The following is a 19249-nucleotide window of genomic DNA, read 5'->3' as shown; positions in this document are numbered from 1 at the left end:
GGTCGTTTGTTTCTGAGAGACAGCACTTTCTCTACCAGCCCAAGGTAGACCCTGCTCCTATAGGTCCCTATCTCCAGCTTCCTGTCTCTCACGTGGGAAGAACTTGTCCAAGGTGTTCAGTGATCAATTCTCTAGTTGTCTTACATAGACTTAAGCTGAGGATTGATTCTTCAAATACCATCCTGGAAGTGATTTACAGGACTCTACTTGCGGCTATATTTTACTTTTAAGGTTTTAGTGGTGGCTTGTAAGATTGGAAAAATGTAATTGTTTTTATAGAACCAAATATACCTGATGTATTATAACTTAGAAAAACTCAATCTGCCAGTACCCAATAGGGTGTTCTGACTTTAAAATTTAAAATAGAATATAGGAACATTTCCTATAGTATGATACTACTTTAAAAATAAATAAATAAAATGACTTTTAAGAGACACCTGGCTGGCTCAGCCAGTAGAGCATGTGACTCTTGATCTCGGGGTTGTAGGTTTGAGCCCCATGCTGGGTGTAGAGATTACTTAAAGTAAAAGCTTTAAAATAAGTAAATAAATAAATAAAACAACTTTTTAAATCTCAAATAATTTTATTTGGGTAGTTTAAAAAAACTGCTTATCTAAGTGTGACCTGCTCCTGGGAAGATATACACAAACTGGTAGTGGTTACCAGTAGGTAGTGGAACCAAGATGGGAGTGGGTGACTTTTATGATCTGTTTTACACTCTTTTGTATTTGAGTTTTTGTACCAGGCAAATACATTATTTTTATCAGGAAACAAAGGTTCACCATTTCTTCCCTAGGATACCTTGATATAATAGAAAAATGAGATTTCTTGCATATAGTGTAGATATCTTTTTTAAAGTTACTTTTGCTCAGATTCTACTAACTGCATATAGATGCAGCCTTCTATGAAGCAGTGTGTCTAAAGGAATTAATTCAGTAGAACAGGACAATGATTATATCAGAAAATTGAAGCCAGGTTTTTTAGAGGAACATTTTTTCCTGAAGTTGCGTTACTAGTATTGTATGAAAGTGTTAAAGGGCTGGTTGGTTGTAAATGATGACATGCGATCTTATGGCCTATTGTGTCTGTGCAGCATTTCTAGTAAGAAATATTTGCTTTGGTCCAGGCCAGTCATGTGTAAATTAGTTCTTTCCACAAACCTGTATGCTTCTGAAGGCCATGTCTGTGGTATAGACTGGAGGTTCACAGCCTGTCCTATAGAAGTTCACTGGGGATGGGGGAGACAGTGGGTGGGTAGGATGTGGAAGAAGATGTCATGGAGAAACTAGATCTCGAAAGGTAGGCAGTTTACTTAGATACACCGATAGTAGCTGAAGTAAAGACAAGAAAATACATCTAAGGAACAGTATGGTTTTCTAAGTTTCCTCTGAGTTGACGTATTTGACATCCTTTTCAGGGAAGGCCACCACTCTCTACAACAGCCAGCTGCTAATTCTACCTCTCCTTTAAATTAGTGAGGATGAAGTGTCTTTGCTCTCTACCCTCTAACATGTGGTTGACTTTGAACTGCATTGTACTTTATTTCCACTGGTATTCTCCTTTCACAATGTCCTTTTTGATATGGACACAGTTTTCTTTCTTCCTAGTTCTGTACTTTTTTCTTTCTTTTCAAGTGCCTCCCTATCCCTTTGTAAGTGGAACCCCATAATTAGAGGATTCACCTGAACCAGCCAGTGAACTAGTACTATTTAAATGCTGTCCCCTCTAGTGAATTACAGAGTTCATTAAAGTTCATATTTTTACCTGAGTCTCACATGTGCTGGTAATGACAGAATATTGGATAGTATTAAAATAATTTGTTAATTATTTTGGTTACATATTGAAGATATGTATTATTTACTAATCCCAAAGAAATCTTCAGTAATTTGTGACTGGGCTAGGCTGTTGAATGAATGCATGAATAATAGGGTACTAATAAGGACCTTACAAAAGAAAGATTTGCCAGTTTTCTTCAACTCTATCCTTTGTGAACACCTACTTTTCATTTCCAGCTTTCTCTCATTATTCTGAATTTCCAAGTAGGGGTCTTAAGGGTAGCAAAGAATAGACCCTCAGGTACCTGTATACCAGCGTGATTTTCAGATTTGCCTACTGCTAATATATCTGTTTTCCTTTAAGAAATAGAATTTACTTTTGGGACGCCTGGGTGGCTCAGTTGGTTGGACGACTGCCTTCGGCTCAGGTCATGATCCTGGATTCCTGGGATCGAGTCCCGCATCAGGCTCCCAGCTCCATGGGGAGTCTGCTTCTCTCTCTGACCTTCTCCTCGCTCATGCTCTCTCTCACTGTCTCTCTCTCAAATAAATAAATAAAATATTTAAAAAAAAAAAAAAAAAAGAAATAGAATTTACTTTTTTGGCCAGAGCCTAGAATGTGACAAGCTATCAAGAAAGAGCTTAGACATCACTTCAATTAGGCGCCCATTTGAAATGTTTTCTGCCAGATGTAAACCCGTGGACTTGCCAGTTTTTACTTTTGTAGAGAATTCTCGCCTTATGGACTGTTGGACGCATTGCCTACTGCACAGCCTTCGGGAGTAAGCCTGTGCGTGGGATCCACGTGGTAGCAGAGGGTCTGTAAGCGAGCCGCAGGGTGCCAGACAGACTCGGCCAGTAGGGCGCCATTGTCTTTGCCTCCTAGGTACGTGAAGTACGGCTCAGGCCCAGCTCGGTTCCCGCTCCCTGACATGCTGAAATACGTTATTGAATTTGCGAGTACAAAACCGGCCTCGGAAAGCACCGCGTCTCAAAGTGATGCTCACACAATGTTACCGCTTTCATCAGCACACTGCCCGGTTTCTGACCTGGCGACCGAGGAAAGGTAATGAGAGCAGAGGTTTAAAGTAGTGCATCTGGCGCAGGGCGGGGCGCCTGGCTGGCTTACTCGGGGGAGCATGCCCCTCTTGATCTCGGAGTTGGGAATTCAAGCCCCATGTTGGGTGTGGAGATGACTTAAAAATAAAATCTTCACAGAAAAAAAAAAGATGGTACACATTGGGGTCTTTGTGTAATTTGGACTGTGCCCCATCTTCCCACCACAAAAGGTTCCCCCCATTAGAGAGCAAGGGCTATGAGTTCTTGGTCTTAAAGGAAAACGTTTACCGCCCACATAGGTGGGAGTGTTCCTGATTCCCACCAGGGCACTCACTTGTCTTGCCCACAGAATGGGTGGGATTATTTCAGAGGCTTCTTGAACTATCTGCAGTGGTGTTCGAGCCCCACCAAGCGTCCCTTGGTTTGAACCAGATATAAGCTAGCTGCCCCCCAGGGATTGCTCCCCATTCACACACCTGCTGAGAAGGATGCTCTACCAAGTCAACCTCAGGGAAAGATTTATTCCTGAGTGGACAATTAAAACATGTTCAAGAACTGGCAAGACATTGAAGAGGACAGCCAAGAGGGGCTTACTTGGCAAGGAACCGGGAAGCCAGGTCACATGAACCCTCTGATTCTCTCCCAGTTCAGATCAGATTGGCTGTATGTGTCCTGTCTAACAAAATCACTAGAACCCACTGGGAAAGAGTCCGTGCTTCACGTATGTTGCTTCCATGTATTTTATTCAGTCGTCTGCATCAGGGAGACTCTGTAGTGATGCCTCGATTCTGCCAGTCCCGTCCTGTCTTCTTTGAACTCTTCCTTCACATCCCTTCTTGGAAGTGATAAGAGCATAAATCATAGACTCAGATCTGGGTTTAAATCCCATAATTTACTAGCTGGGTGAGCTTGGGTAAGTTGTTTAATTACCTAAACCTTAGGTTCGTAACTAGTGAACTAGGCATGATAATAGTATCTGCCTAAGAAGCAACTAGTGTTAAATAAGATGATGCATATAAACGAGTGGTTTGGCTCGGGTTTGGCTCGGCGCCTTTTTAGAGCAAATACGCACTACATTATAGCAGTACTTTTCCATACGGCAGTTAGCATTACAAAGTACACTGAGGCCAATGCATATTTTGGAAATTACCATGTGAATGCGATTTTTATCTTTCTTCAGTTCAAATAAAGAAAGCTCTTCTTCGGATGTTGAAGGTACCTTTTCTTCTCCTGAAGATTCTCTGCCCAAGTCTAAGGCAATGAATAAGCCACTTGTATCTTCCCGGTCTTCCATGGAAATGCCGGCCCAGCCAGCTCCTCGGACCGTTACAGATGAGGAGATAAACTTTGTTAAGACCTGTCTTCAGAGGTGGAGGAGTGAGATTGAACAAGATATACAAGGTTGGCTCTTTTAAAGCTTGTTGGACAATGACTCTTTCCCTTTCTGCTGGAAGTTAGGCATAGATGATGGAGAGGCACGACTCGGGAGTTGGGAGGCTTCTGGACTTTCAGTTCCTCCCATCATACAACTGTGGAAAGATCCCTCCTAGAAACCCTCCTCAAAATTTCTGGGAACTCTTCCAGGACTCTTAGACACTCACAATCACTTTCAGCTGGAATTTTTCTAAACCTTCTGATTTCTGTTCCTGTAGCTTATGTGAACTCTGGCTTTAGCTGACCTGGACTTAAAATTTAGCTCTCGTAGATTTCCACGTTTATGAATCTTGTCTGTATGAAGCAGGTTTTCTTGGAGGCTGATGAGGCAGAGAGTGTTCGAGTAATGTACACAATGTAAGATAGAATTATTCAGCAGCCTTCTGTTTTTTGTATTTTTAAATATTTTATTTATTTGACAGACAGAGACCACAAGTAGGCAGAGAGGCGGGCAGAGAGAGAAGAGGAAGCAGGCTCCCTGCTGAGCAGAGAGCCCGATGGGGGGCTCGATCCCAGGACCCTGAGATCATGACCAGAGCTGAAGGCAGAGGCTTTAACCCACTGAGCCACCCAGGCACCCCTCAGCCTTCTGTTTTTAAAGGTCCTTTGGCCTCATTGTCCTGTTGCTCAGACTCTCCCTCCTTCCCTTTCTTTTATCTAGGGAGCTAAATAAATAAATAAAATAATCCGATCAGTCAAATTAAATAAATCATCAAATCCAGCTTTCTCCCATGTTCTCATCACAGAAATTTTGCCCTGCCTTTTGCTCTGCCTTCTCCTCTCAGGTCCCGTCTCAGGGACATTCATTTTACACCCAACCTGACCCACGAAGGTCTTTTTCTAAATGGAGATTATTTCTTTTGGAGGAAATTTTGGTGCCAATTATAAGAGATACTTTTTTAAACCGTTAATGGAATTAGATTAAACTAAAAGTCTTCATAACCTAAAGCACTAGCTGCTTGGAAGGCCTCCAGTCCTTTTTGGTTATGAAGTGAGGCTGAAATCATCAGAACCCCGAGAAGCGGTTCTCTTTGCTTGACCGAAGCACCCCATGTGGCATGGAATGACGTCATTTTAACTAAGTTTGTTTGTGTGTGTGTGTTTTTAACAGATTTAAAGAACTGTATTGCAAGCACTACCCAGACTATGGAGCAGATGTACTGTGACCCTCTCCTTCGGCAGGTAGGATGCTTATTGATGGGAAGGTAGTCAAGGCATGTCCTCATGTGCGGACGTAGACCGGAAAGAAAAGTGAATAGTTTTCTCTGAGACTGTATGGGAACCTCCCTGAGTTAAAAGAATAAACTTAGGACAGAAATAGGTATTTTTCTGTTTATTTTTAGGCCAAAACAAGGATGTCTCGTCTACTAACAATAAAATTTAAGACATATTTGTTTTGATTCTGCCACCTGCTATTTTTTCATGCAGTAGAAAGGTTTGCTGTCAAGCATTAAGAATTTCTCATCAAGTGGTCCTTTAAGTCATGCAGTGGGGAAAATCCCCACCAGGGATGGTACCCACCCTTGCCAAAGTTTTGTCATCCACAGCGATGCTTTGCTTAGCAGCATGCTTTTAGGCTTTGTTTCCCTGAAAACTCCAGAAGGGAATGTGGTTAAGGCAGAAATTCTTACTGTCCAAATACATTTTTGTTGGGCATACATCGTGCGCATGGAGGGGAAAAGATGCCGCCATCCTGAGCACAAGTGCCCACTGGCTTCCATGTGCGTGGCAGGTAGTGGAGAACCCTGTCTGCTGCCAGATCATATGGAGGCACTGCAGGGACATGCCCTGTAAATCCTGGGTTTTCTCCATTTGCTCTTCTGTATCATTTCAGAAATGTCCCCACCAGAAAAACCTGTCAATGTACTGATTGAATGCAGGTTGAACTTGATTCTCTGGCCGATTTGCCTTCTTATTGTCAGCACCTACTTGGCACCTAAAGCTTTGCTCTGTTTTCTCCATATTGAAAAAAACAAATGCTTTTCAATTGCTGAAACCAACAAGTATGGAGTTAAAAGGGTCCTCGCCCCAGATAGGTGATGGATCATTGGGCAGAAGAAATGTAGGGACCATATGACTGGTTCGTGATGAAATGTGCCAGCTTGAAATTTGGTATAGACCAAGAGAGTGCAGTACATGTTTCCCAACCTGAGTGGTGAAGGTGATTTCTAAATTTAGATAAACTGAGTTTGGATTTGGAGGGATAAATTGGTCTGCGTTATCTTTGACTTTAGATCTGTGACTTTAGGAAATTAAAGAGTCATCGAGTAGGTCAGGAATTGAAACATAATTGGTAGATTCCAGGACTGTGTTTCTGTTAGTTCACATTGAATCGTCAGGATGCTTCCCTTAGCCCCATACCAAGCATGTGTATAGTCAGTTTTCTTATTGGATGGGTGATGGTAAGTTTGGATATTAATGACCTAAAACATCCTTTACTTTGCTTCATCTGACTCTGGACTGTGTCTTCTGCCCCACAGGTGCCTTATCGCCTGCACGCTGTTCTCGTTCATGAAGGGCAAGCCAACGCTGGACACTATTGGGCCTATATCTATAATCAACCCCGACAAGTCTGGCTCAAGTACAATGACATCTCTGTTACTGAGTCTTCCTGGGAAGAACTTGAGAGAGATTCTTACGGGGGCCTGAGGAACGTTAGTGCCTACTGTCTCATGTACATAAACGACCAGCTACCTCACTTCAGTGCAGGTAAAAATAGCCTGGTAGAAGCCCTCCTCACAGAAGGGAATGCTCTTATAGTTTTGTTTTTGGTTTTTTAGATTTTATTTATTTATTTGACAGAGAGAGATCACAAGTAGGCAGAGAGGCAGGCAGAGAGAGAGAGGAAGAAGCAGTCTCCCCGCGGAGCAGAGAGCCCGATGTGGGACTTGATCCCAGGACCCTGAGATCATGACCTGAGCCGAAGGCAGAGGCTTAACCCACTGAGCCACCCAGGCACCTGCTCTTACAGTTTTTAAGAAAAAATTTAGACTGTGGGGCACCTGGGTGGCTCAGTGGGTTGAGCCTCTGCCTTCGGCTTAGGTCATGATCCCAGGGTCCTGGGATCAAGCCCCGCATCAGGCTCTCTGCTTGATGGGGAGCCTGCTTCTCCCTCTCTCTCTGCCTGCCTTTCTGCCTACTTGTGATCTCTCTCTCTCTCTCTGTCAAATAAATAAATAAAATCTTAAAAAATTTAAACTAGAATTTACTATAAAATAATAATGCATTTTAAAAATACAGTATAAAAGAGAATTTAAAAAAATAAGTTTGCATTCCTACTCCCCCGTCTTGGACTTGGCATGTGTTCATTCTTAGGTTTCTTAGGGAGTATTCAGGAAATGTTCTGGGCAGATGCTAGATTTTATTTACTGATATGTGTCCTTGCCCCATTTTTCCCCCCAAATGGGATATTTTACTCTGCTATCCTACATCTTTTTCATGTGTATTAGCAATCTCTATATTTTTATAAATAGAACCGGCTCCTTCTTTTTAACATCTGCATCGTAATTCCATCGCATGGAATATGTATGTAATTGATTAAGCCAGCTTCCCATTGATAGACTTTTATGTTGGCGAGAGTTTTTTTTTTTTTCCCCCTTTTTTAGTGAAATCCTCATGCATAGGTTTTTGCACTCTTTGAGAATAGCTAAATTTTATGAGTGGCTTTGCCTGAACAATTTCATCCTTCTCATAATACTACTAATTCTCAGAGCAATTATCATTAGCATTTATATTGGAACTTTTCCTCTTTACTACAGGCTTTCAAACTTTATTTCTCTAATAACTTACAACCCTAAAAGACAGGGTGGGAATTTTTATTACCTACTATGTGCCGGCTGACGTGTTCTACGCGTTCACAGTCCTACAGCCAGGGAATGAATGGCAAACCCAAGATCCAGAGCCGGTTCTGACTCCAGATTCTATGTTGTTGTACATTTACCTTGTTCTCTCTTCTTTTCATGTTTTCTGGGAAAGGTCTGGTGGCCAGCATTTCACATCTGAGATCCTGGAAGGCTTTTTCTTATCCTATTCAAACTGTCCTGGGCTGAATAAGTACGGAAACACAGAAGGCATTTGGTCCAGGCAGTGCATTGTGTTTCTGATCTGCTGGTGTGGCTGGGGGACAGGGGATAGACAGAATGACCACTTAGCAGTAACTGAGCCTCCTAATTGCATCTTTGCAGCTCCAGAGCAGGGACAGCTGCCTGTGGGAGTTGTACAAATGACCAGACTATTGTTGGTAGTCGATAGGAGCCTTGCTACTACACGTATGCTTCATTTTTGCACTATAGAAACAGATAAATGGAAACTATCATTTGCTTAATGGAAAGACTAATTATAGGCACCCAGGAAATGGATGGCTTTTTCTACTGTAGACTTCTTGTCTTGATTTAGTCATAGGCTTAGAATTAAAATTTAGGGGCACCTGCCTGGCTCAGTCGGGAGAGCATGTGACTCTTGATCTCAGGGCTGTGAGTTCAAGCCCCACGTTTGGTGTAGAGATAACAGAAATAAAATCTTTAAAAAAAATGAGATTCCACATGTCCGTGATATTCTTGCCATTTTTCATCCAGGCCTTTAATTATCCGCCAAAAATTATTATTTACCATCTAACTGTTGTATCACATTGCTTTCTGGTAGCACTCACTTGTGGGGGAAATGGAGGCAATATAAATGTCTTGGAATTCATCTCTAACCATCTGGGGATGGACATTCTTATCAGTAACAGTTGTAGTGGTTACATTGATAGAACTGTTCAGCTTGAAATTTCCGGATCTAATGATTTTTTTGTATTTCCAAATGTTCTGTCCGTTCTTGCTATCTTGCCAGTGGTTGGCCTCTATTCCGAATCCCTGCTTTCTGTTAATCAATTGTTGATTGATTGATTCATCCCTTCAATAGGTATTCCTACTTGCTAATCTGCCAGGCACTGTTACTGGTGTGGTGTGACTGTTGGCTTTATGTTGTCCCTGCTTCTGACGGATTATGTATGTGCGTATTTTTCACATGGAGTAAGAAAAAGGACAAAGCGTCTTACTTCCTTCTTTCTAGAGAGGACCTTCTGATTCCTTGTGACCTTTTGCTGGATGGCGCTGCCTTTCAACTCTGTCTCTGTTCTTGTCTCAGAGGCAGCCCCAAGCGAATCGGATCAGATGTTAGGAGAAGTGGATGCGCTGTCTGTTGAACTGAAGCATTATATCCAGGAGGATAACTGGAGGTTTGAGCAGGAAGTCGAGGAGTGGGAAGAAGAGCAGTCTTGCAAAATCCCTCAAATGGAATCCTCCAGCAGCTCAGCATCACAGGATTTCTCTCCATCCCCAGGTGCAGAGGTCGGAGGTGGGGGGCAGGGGGTCTCTGCGAGCCTGTGGTCTGGTAGGCTCCACCCTGCCCTTCCTGAGCCCAGCTCTGGGGCTTCAGCCCAGGGAGGGCCTGCCACAGTCTGCACGATGTCTAGTTCAGGCGTAGCTGGTGTTGCACGACCTGCAGAGGAACTTACGGCTTCAGGATGTCCTTTCTGATGAGCAGACATGTATCAGCAAAACGAGCTCCCTGTATTTTCCCTTGGTTAGTTTTCAGGGTTTCCCAGGCTGTAGGAGAAGCTGTGATAGGATGAATAAGTAGACTCTGTGAAAACTCTTCTCTGAAGATAATCTTCCTAACAAAGGCCGTTTGTGGGAAGGCTTCACTGACCTAAAACAACAGGACAGTCAGGAGCCCGTTAAACTTTCCGGAACCATCACTGCATCCTTGATAAAGTGGACGTGTCTTTGAGTCACTCATTTCTGGAGAACGTCTGCCCTGGATTCTGTTTTAAAAGTTCTTTAGAAGGGCTGTAGATGAAGCTTTGTGTCTGTCTTGCTTGCCTTTTACAGTGTTCTAGAGGTTGTTTATCATCAGACACTAACCCCTCTGTCCCGTTCCTTATCAGAGCCTTCGGCAGCCTCCTCGCACGGAGCCCGCTGCTTGGCGTCGGAGCACGCGGTGATTGTCAAGGAGCAGACGGCGCAGGCCATTGCCAACACCGCGCAGGCCTATGAGAGGAGCGGCGTCGAGGCGGCACTGAATGAGGTGACCGGCGGGCCACCCCCATGCGGGTGGGCAGGAGGGGTGGGCTCGCAGCAGAGACCCCCAGTCTCTCACGTTTCCGTTACTCTGTGTCTCAGCTGCATTTAACCGGTCGCTCTTTCTTTCTCCTGTTTTTTCTTACTCTCTCTCTCTCCATTCTACTGCCACAGCTTAAGGAAGCTGAACCCAAGAAGCCCATGCCCCCGGAAACAACCCTTGCAGAGCAGTCAGAGCAGCCCCCAAAGGCGAAGGACGCAGAGTCTGCCGCCCCGCCTAGTTCTGAGGCGTCTGAAGTCGAGATCCCCAGTGTGGGGAGGATTCTGGTTAGAGCTGATGCAGATGGATATGATGAGGAGGTACAGAGACGAGTGCAGGACTCCGCCGTCTCTCCAGCCTTCTTTCCTTCCCACCTGACCCCATATGCTTGGCCAAGGTGTCTGGCAATAGTTAATATGGGAACAAATAATGAATAGGAGGGCCCGCCTGGTTTTAACCTCAGCTACGTCTTGTAAAAGCTCGCATGGTTCCCAGCGGATGCTGCCCTTGGTATCTGTCTGCCCAGGCGTATACTGATGGAGGCACTGCAGGTGCTAGGTGGCTCAGAAACTTAGCACTTGGTTCCTTTCTTGGTATTATGAGGGGGAAAAAATGCCTTTTAAATTAGGAACCTCTGACTTTGGTAATATTAGTCCATTGTTTTTCCTCCAAATCTAAAATTCCCAGTTGTCTAGTGGGCCAAACAAATGAAAAGTTGCTTTTAATCCTAAAGCTGAAGTTGCTTTTAATCCTAAAACTTTCAGAAGAAGCTGTGGGATCCCAAGTTACTTATGGTCGGTCCCCTTTACGCTGGCACTGCACGAGACAGTCGTGAATCCTGTCCCGCAGGGTTCTGTTTCTTCCTGTGGGATTTTTTCTCCAGATCATTGAAAGGTTTTGACTTTATGAAGTCGTATTTGTATACCACCCAATTTCCAGACTGTTTTAAAAGTACCGATCATTTTAATAAAACTCTGAAATAATTGTGTCCTAGGCAAGACAGCCAAATTACAGAACCCTGTTGCCTTTCTCACGGGGAACACTTCCTGGGAGAGCGATCATTTAACTTGATTCTTTAGCAGTGCCGTTTGTAAATATTCTCCGATGTCCCTCTTTATTTATCTGCTTACATTAGCGTTTGTAGGAATAGCTCTTCCCGGGCAGGGTCTGGCCGTGGTGCACAGGGACAGGGCTGTGGGGGGGTTGTGGGCACAGGTATGTGAGTCTGGGCTGGCGGCAGGTGCTGGTCCCGGGCTCACAGCCACTCTTCCCTTCAGCAGCTTGCCTGCCTTTCTTCCATTCAGTCTTCTCTTGAACTTTTTTCTCTCCTTTTTCTCTCTGTGTTTTGTGCCTTCTTGTGGTAGGTGATGCTGAGCCCCGCCATGCAAGGGGTCATCCTGGCCATAGCTAAAGCCCGTCAGACCTTTGACCGAGATGGGTCTGAAGCAGGGCTTATTAAGGTATCTCTTTTTAAAAATCTAATCCTTATACCACAGGTATCATAGTAACAGGGACTGAATTTTATTAGATGGTAAGAGAAAAATGAGATGAAGAATGTTGTCCCTTAAAGTAACACCCAAAACTCTGTTGCCTGCCACCTAAGGGACAGGCCCTCTCATGGTACCAATAGCGCCTCCCCTCGATGCTAACGCAGCGTTGGTGAGTTGTGCTGAACTAAGTTAGGCCCCACCTAGAGAGCTTGCTGTTGTCCTTAGGAAATATCTATTAATAAAACTGGGAAGGAGACATTGTCTTTATGGTTTGGGAGCCATAATACAAGAAAGTAGGCCATGCTTTTTAAGGCACCTCAATAAAATTTAAGGTGCTTGAATAAATTGCATTTATGTGCATTTTAAAAATTCCAGTCCTCAGGACTCAAGGATACTAATTAAAACTAAATATTTGTTTTTCTTAGAGCCTTATGAGAAAAACGAATTTCTCCCAAGTGTAGTACATCGTTGGCACCACAGGAGTTCTGTCCCTCATGGAATGTAAACATCTTAAGGATTTCGTGGTTGCCTCCGTGATTCCCCAATATGAGTTTCTTGGAAGTCTCCTTGGAGTTATGAGAACCTCTGTAGCGCACAGGCATCTGGTTCTATGAGCAGAAGCCCTGAACATGCCCTGTTCTGATCACCAGTCTTGCCCTTCCCAGGCATTCCATGAAGAATACTCCAGGCTCTACCAGCTTGCCAAAGAGACGCCCACTGCTCACAGCGACCCTCGGCTCCAGCATGTGCTGGTCTACTTTTTCCAAAATGAAGCGCCCAAAAGAGTAGTAGAACGGACCCTCCTGGAACAGTTTGCAGATAAGAATCTTAGCTACGATGAAAGGTGAGACGAATCACCCACCGCTTCTGGGTTGGGCCCAGTGACCAGCTCTGACAGGGAGGTGGCGCCCTGCCCTGCTCACGGCCTCTGACCCTTGTGCCACACAGATCCATCAGCATCATGAAGGTGGCGCAAGCTAAACTGAAGGAGATTGGTCCTGACGACATGAATATGGAAGAGTACAAGGTGAAGTCTTTTCTTTAAGTCTGCAAAACAAAAACATGAATTCTTGAGGCCAGACTAACAATTTCACGTCATCACAGACTGCCTTGCCCCCACAACCCCCCAAAAAACAACTGGGTGAGAAGAGGTAAATGATGTTTTCTGACCCTCAGAATAACCAGTTTCTTTGTCCATTCTTCCATTAGAATAAATTAACCCTTTATTTCCTTTTAATACCTACTTTAGCCTTGGATCTAGGAAATCAAATTCTTGATTTGTGGTTTTGGTTTGTTTTAAAATAATACCTTCTGAATAATTCTATATTTGAAGTGAAATTTCCATGCATTAAAATGTGTGGAAAAATACAAATTTCCCAAAAAAGCCTTGTGTTACGAGTAACACAGTGCTCTGTGACACCTCGGGGTACCCCAGCACCCGCCGAGCTGAGGGCTATTGTAGGCGATTGGAATAGCCTTGTCCTTCTGAGTTCCCTGCATGCACGTGTTCTTGTGAGACCGTGACAGGCATCTGTTCAGACTAGAGCTGCAGGACTTTGACAGGGTTACTGGAAATTAAGATGATATATTCTAAAGCTCACGTGAAGTAAACATTTCTGTTTCTCAGAGGAAGTAACAGGTCCCTGAAAATGAAGGTCAGCGGTGGGCTTACATCGTGAATGGTCAATACATCATTATCGAAAAGCTTTCGTGTTTGTGGTTTTCGTGCTCAATAAGCATTTGTATGGCACGTAACACTGACCACAGTGGCAAGTGAGGGAATCGTTTATGGTGACCAGAGTTGCTAATGGCATTCATTCCTTTTCAGAAGTGGCATGAAGATTATAGTTTATTTCGAAAGGTGTCTGTGTATCTCCTCACAGGCCTGGAACTCTACCAAAAAGGAAAGTATGTGGGCCTTTTACGTCTCTTGGATTATTGGTCAGGGCACTGATAACAGATCCCCAGCTGGGAGTACTGAGAACCATAGCCGTACCTCCCCTCCCTTGCCTCATGCACCAGGGCACCTCTCCTTTTCCCGCTGTTTCACTAAGCATCACACGTGGTTTTTCATCCTTCACGTAGTGATGGATATGGTGGTAAAGATACGTAATGGCCAGATTTTCCTTTTGAATAATGAAGATGAACCCAGAAAATGAATTTTAGAGTCACAATGGACCTTAGTAAACATGCAGTCCCCTTCTTTAGAGTTGAGGAAAACGGAAGTGCAGGATGTTTCATGAAGCACTTTGACCAGTTTGCAGAAGAGCCGAGAGTGGCCGCCATCTTTGGCTCTCAGGCTTTTCCCAGCGTACCGCGCTGCCTCTGTCCTTGGGGGCTTCCATTAACTGCCACCTTGAAAATATTTGCCCTTGGGGGGACAGAGAGGTCAAAGCCCTCAATTGATCTGCCGTTTTCTCAGGTACCAAGAGGCGCTCTCCTACCTGGTCTATGCGTATCAGAGCAACGCCGCTCTCCTGATGAAGGGGCCTCGCCGCGGGGTGAAGGAGTCGGTCATCGCTTTATACCGAAGAAAATGCCTTCTGGTATGTATTGTCGGTAGAACCTGACAATATTTTTTTTTTTTAAGATTTTATTTCTTTACCTGACAGAGAGATAGAGATCACAAGCAGGCAAAGCAGCAAGCAGAGAGAAGGGGGGGAAGCAGGCCCCCAGCTGAGCAGAGAGCCTGATGTGGGGCTCGATCCCAGGACCCTGAGATCATGACCTGAGCTGAAGGCAGAGGCTCAACCCACTGAGCCACCCAGGCGCCCCGCGATTTGTATTAGTTTATTGTCTTCACCTCTGTTCCTTGAAGCCACAAAGAAATACAACTTAAAAAATAGAATAATCTTCAATAACTTTTAGATTTTTCTCAACTCTTCAGAGTAGTCGTACATTGAAACAGATGATTTTAAGTTACTTAAATGAATCAGTCTTCTTCGACCCCTGGTTGAAGTTAGGGTGAGAATCAGTTTGTGTTTTCCTTTTCCTGGGCCCTTCTCGGACATCTGCAATACGGTGTGTATCATCACATCACTGCTCTACCGCATCGTGAGCTCGTTGAGCACAGACCCTGTTCTTTGGCTGTTTTCTCTGTAGCTGGCACAACAAAGCGAGCAACGGATATGTGTTGAAGGAATGCAGTGTTTTTTCTGTGTTCTATGCAGTGTTCCCTGCTAAGCTACTAGATGAGAATTTTAGTAGCTCCTGAGATATTTCATTGTTTTTTTAAATGGTATAAACCCTAAGAACTGGTTCTGCTGTTCTGTTACTATCACTGTCGCACAGCACTGGAGGTCTGGCCTGGCCTCACTTGCATTTGGCTGTCACGGGGAATGGCAGACCCATATTCTGTCAGTCTAGCAGATGGGTTATACATGTGCTGGTCCTTCAGAGAACTACAGCGCGCTGGCTGGCCCTTAGAATGTGAGCTGCCCTGGGCCTCCCTGCCGCCTGGCAGGATTGCCTGTCCTGGGAAGAGTGCAGCCAGCATTTCTGCCCCTGCCTTGCTACTACCAAATGGAGGAGGTTAAGTCATGACATTCATTCATCTCAAGGGCTTCCTTTTCTGACGTGTATGTTGAGTTCTGTATCAGTTCTAGGGCGTGGCAGGACATTTTGAAGCTGGAAAAAGGGCCTGGTAGATTTGATGGATCTGAACTTTATTATGCTGTAAATCCCCAAGTACAGATTATGTCCGGAATGTCCTGCTCATCTTCTGCTGGTCAGTGGTAATAGTGATTGAGGTTCTTCCCATCACTGGCTCACAATCCCCAGTGTGCCTGTGAGTCCCTCAGGGAGCTCTCTGTGGCGCTGCTCCCCAGACTCTCGGACCAGAGGCTGGGGAGGGGCCTGGGCACCAGCGTGTGCTCTGCAGGTGTTTCCGAGCTCAGTGGAGATTGGCAGCTATTGAATAAAGCTTTATAGTAGAAGCAAGTGGTAGGCGAGACCTTGACTTGGAAGTTTGGGTAAGTGGGTCACGAACTTTGCTGCATTAGAATCACCTCGGGAGCTTTTTTAAAAAATCCCAGTGTCCTGGTCACCTGCTCGCCAATCAAATCAGCATGTCTGGGGTGGGGCGTCCGTAGTCTGTGGCGATTCCCAGGCAGTATGCAGTAAAGTTTGGGAACCACTTGTTTAGGCTCTTCTAAAATAGGTATTTATCTTTTTCAGAATGTTTTTCCCCCCACTCTGCTTTTTCCCTGTAGGAGCTGAACGCCAAAGCAGCTTCTCTCTTTGAAACAAACGACGACCATTCTGTAACGGAGGGCATTAATGTGATGAATGAGTTGATCATTCCCTGCATTCACCTTATCATTAATAACGACATCTCCAAGGATGACCTACATGCCATCGAGGTCATGAGAAACCACTGGTGCTCTTACCTCGGGCAAGACATCGCTGGTAGGTTATGGTTGGCACTTGTGATGATTTATGTGGCTCTTCAGACTTTTAGAAATTCCAGTGTTTTCACTCTGGCACTGGTTCTCAAACCTTTTTGAAGGCTTATTGATGTGTGTCAGTGAGTTAAGAGTGGCTCTGCTCTAGTGAAACAAGGGGTAGGATCCTGGACCTCAGTCCCTCTCAGCTTCTCCTTACCTCCCCCCTGGCTGCTGAAACACCCCCATAGACAGTCTGCAAGCCTGTTTGATAAAATGATTCCTCTTCGGGGATGTCACACCTTCTGCCAGAATCGAAACTCTGTAGCTTAGAAATCAAAATCTATTTATGTAACTTGATGACTTGGTGGGGCCATAACTAAATTTTCCAGTGACTTGAAGTTGCAAGACAGAGCGTGGTTACTAATTACGAAGCCCTCAAGGTTCATAAAATGAGAAATGGAATGGCCTAGCTTGTCCAAAGCATTTTGGAGAGGGAGCCTAAAACTAGTCATTTTTAGGTGAGTTCTGGTAGCCTTAGAAAGTTGGTCTGTGTTCTAATATGAAGCCTCTTTGTCCGTTCCTCACCGACGTAACGATATTGTATTGACATCTTGAGTATTCATGTTTATAATATTGAGTGGAAAATTCTATGATTAGTAGTTAGGAATTTCTATTTAATGTCTTCAGTTTTCCTTTAGACTCTCTGGTGACACATAGCTTTATTTACAGCGCCATGTGTATGCACCTGTGCTTTAATCATTGAAAGGAGATGACACCATTATATTTATGGCATAGAGTATCTTATCCACTTTCTCAAGTTTTAAAAGGATGGATTAGAAGGCCTGTCAGTGAAATGAATATTTAGTGTTTTCCTGCTACACATCACATGGTTTAAAGCAGTGACCTAACGCTTTGGTATATCTGGCAAGTAGTCTTTACTCCTGGTTTGAAGTGAAGGAATCATTTGTTGTTAGCTGGCCAGCATGATGCTTTGACCTTTGAGGCTGGGGAATGAATGGGCTCTAGGGAAGACCTTCTGGCTGCAGACTTAGCTGTTTTTTACTCAGAGACCTGCTTCGCTGTGTACATAACGATCCCTTTTCCCTCCACAGAAAATCTACAGCTGTGCTTAGGAGAGTTTCTACCCAGGCTTCTGGATCCTTCTGCAGAAATCATTGTCTTGAAGGAGCCTCCGACCATTCGACCCAATTCTCCCTATGACCTTTGTAGCCGATTTGCAGCTGTCATGGAGTCAATTCAGGGGGTTTCAACTGTAACAGTGAAATAAGCCCCCTCGGGGTCAAGACCCAGTTTGGTTTGCGGCGGCCTGTTGCACAGAAGTCTGTTGTCACAGTGTTTCCCTGGGGGAGGGATTAAGCGGGAAAGTAAGGTTCAGATCCAGACCCCAGCCATGCTCTGCGTGTAAAGAAGGATTGAAAATAAAATTGCACTTTTTAGGTAAAGAATCAGAAAAGCAATTTCACTAAAAAAACACAAGAACCATTGTATATTAAGGTATTGAATTATGTCAGAAGACCTGAAATGCCTCCTGAGCCTGCAAGCGTGCTTGGGCTTCGGTAAGCCTCTTGCCACTTTTAAAATTATCCCGAGGCATAAATATTTTTGACAGTGGAATAGAAGGGTGATCGTCAGAACCTGAACCCGATGAACAGCTACTAGTTATTTTATCAAACACAGGTGACATCTGAAAGTTCTTAACGGCAAGAGATGAGAAGTCTCTGCCTGTCTCTTGACAGGAGATGGCAGTGGGTTGCTGATGAACTGCCAGCCTCACATGTGGGTAGAAACACAGGGGCGCGTGGCAGCAGGATGCTGCAAAGTCAAAAGAAAGCTGCCTTTCCCCTCCTCTCTCTCTCTCTCTTATTTTATATTTCTCAATAAACCAGAAAACCTCACACTCAGTCCCGAGTGAAAGAAAGCAAAGCACTAAGGACAGTAGACGCAACGGCGTGGTGAAACGTGATCGAGACAGGAGAGCGCTTGTGAGCGTTGGTCCCCATTTCAGTGAAATCTCCTAGTGTCCAAAAATTGTCAACAACAGATGTCTAAGGCTGCTGCTGGCCCGAAAGAACATTTGGATGCCCCGCCCCCTCCCCCACCCCCGTTTTTGCTTTGAAAAGATAAGGGCTGTGGGTTTGTAAAAAGAAATAAAAGTATCTATATATATGTATATGTAGAGAGAAAACTATCCCCAACTGACCATTTTTAAAAGGCTCCAGATTGGATATTGTGTTTTAACCAAATTTTAACATGAATGAGGGAAGAGCTGGTAGGAAGAACACTTGATACAACTATGCAGATTTTATAAATGTGCAATAAAAGTATTTGTTGTACCTTTGGTGTGTGCTATGGCCTTCATTTAAACATACTTCCGGAACTAGGCGGACTCCGTAAGCATTTTAAAGAAGTTTTACTTCTTTAGAAGAGAAAAGCAGAGGAAAGTGTTCAGAATCTTGATGGGGGAGAGTGACTCTTGGGCAGCACCTAGTGGTGGCTGGTGTCTTCCCTCCCATTTGCCAGTTGCAATGCTTGTAAGTCTATCTACTGTTTAATTTATAGAATTTTTTTTTTTTTTAAGATTTCATCTATTTATTTGACACAGAGAAAACTTAAGCAGGGGGAGCAGCAGGCAGAGGGAGAGGGAGAAGCAGGCTCCCCGCTGAGCAGGGAGCCAGATGTGGGGCTCCATCCCAGGACCCTGAGATCATGACCTGAGCCAGAGGCAGACACTCAACCACTCAACCGATTGAGCCACACAGACGCCCCTGTAATTTGTAGAATTTAGGAGGGAAAAAAGTTATTCTCTTAAGGTGGACTTTCTTACGTTTTGACTAATTTGTGGTGGGCCATCTTTTACAGAATTTCAGAAGTGCTTTTGTGTTTCAGAGCTCACTGCAGAGATAATTGTCTCATGGGAAATTGATCAGTTTTCTTACTTTTGATTTGATTTGCTACTTAAGCTTCGAGTACCACCATTTGCTGT

At 44.3% G+C, this 19249-nt stretch overlaps 1 protein-coding gene across 6 annotated transcripts in view; it reads left to right on the top strand.

The window, feature by feature from the left end:
- The window catches only part of USP28 (ubiquitin specific peptidase 28), a 57034-nt gene extending 38435 nt beyond the window's left edge, over positions 1 to 18599 (top strand). For 4 of the 6 annotated variants that reach the window (XM_059181111.1, XM_059181103.1, XM_059181122.1 and 1 more), the window contains 14 exons: positions 2662 to 2841; positions 4015 to 4235; positions 5380 to 5450; positions 6749 to 6977; positions 9396 to 9590; positions 10198 to 10337; positions 10505 to 10690; positions 11735 to 11830; positions 12526 to 12704; positions 12809 to 12887; positions 13689 to 13768; positions 14283 to 14406; positions 16072 to 16267; positions 17358 to 18599. In XM_059181111.1, the coding sequence (XP_059037094.1) occupies positions 2662 to 2841; positions 4015 to 4235; positions 5380 to 5450; positions 6749 to 6977; positions 9396 to 9590; positions 10198 to 10337; positions 10505 to 10690; positions 11735 to 11830; positions 12526 to 12704; positions 12809 to 12887; positions 13689 to 13768; positions 14283 to 14406; positions 16072 to 16267; positions 17358 to 17533 (2152 nt within the window). In that variant the 3' untranslated portion in view covers positions 17534 to 18599. The remainder of the gene's footprint in view (positions 1 to 2661; positions 2842 to 4014; positions 4236 to 5379; positions 5451 to 6748; positions 6978 to 9395; positions 9591 to 10197; positions 10338 to 10504; positions 10691 to 11734; positions 11831 to 12525; positions 12705 to 12808; positions 12888 to 13688; positions 13769 to 14282; positions 14407 to 16071; positions 16268 to 17357) is intronic. The other 2 variants (XM_059181133.1, XM_059181125.1) reach the window with 1 other exon arrangement.
- The last annotated feature ends 650 nt before the right edge of the window (positions 18600 to 19249 follow it).

This window comes from Mustela lutreola, chromosome 1 (assembly GCF_030435805.1).
Source record: "Mustela lutreola isolate mMusLut2 chromosome 1, mMusLut2.pri, whole genome shotgun sequence".
NCBI classification, from domain to species: Eukaryota; Metazoa; Chordata; class Mammalia; order Carnivora; family Mustelidae; genus Mustela; species Mustela lutreola.
Note: the sequence above shows the minus strand (reverse complement) of the source record. Positions and strands in the feature narration are given on the sequence as shown.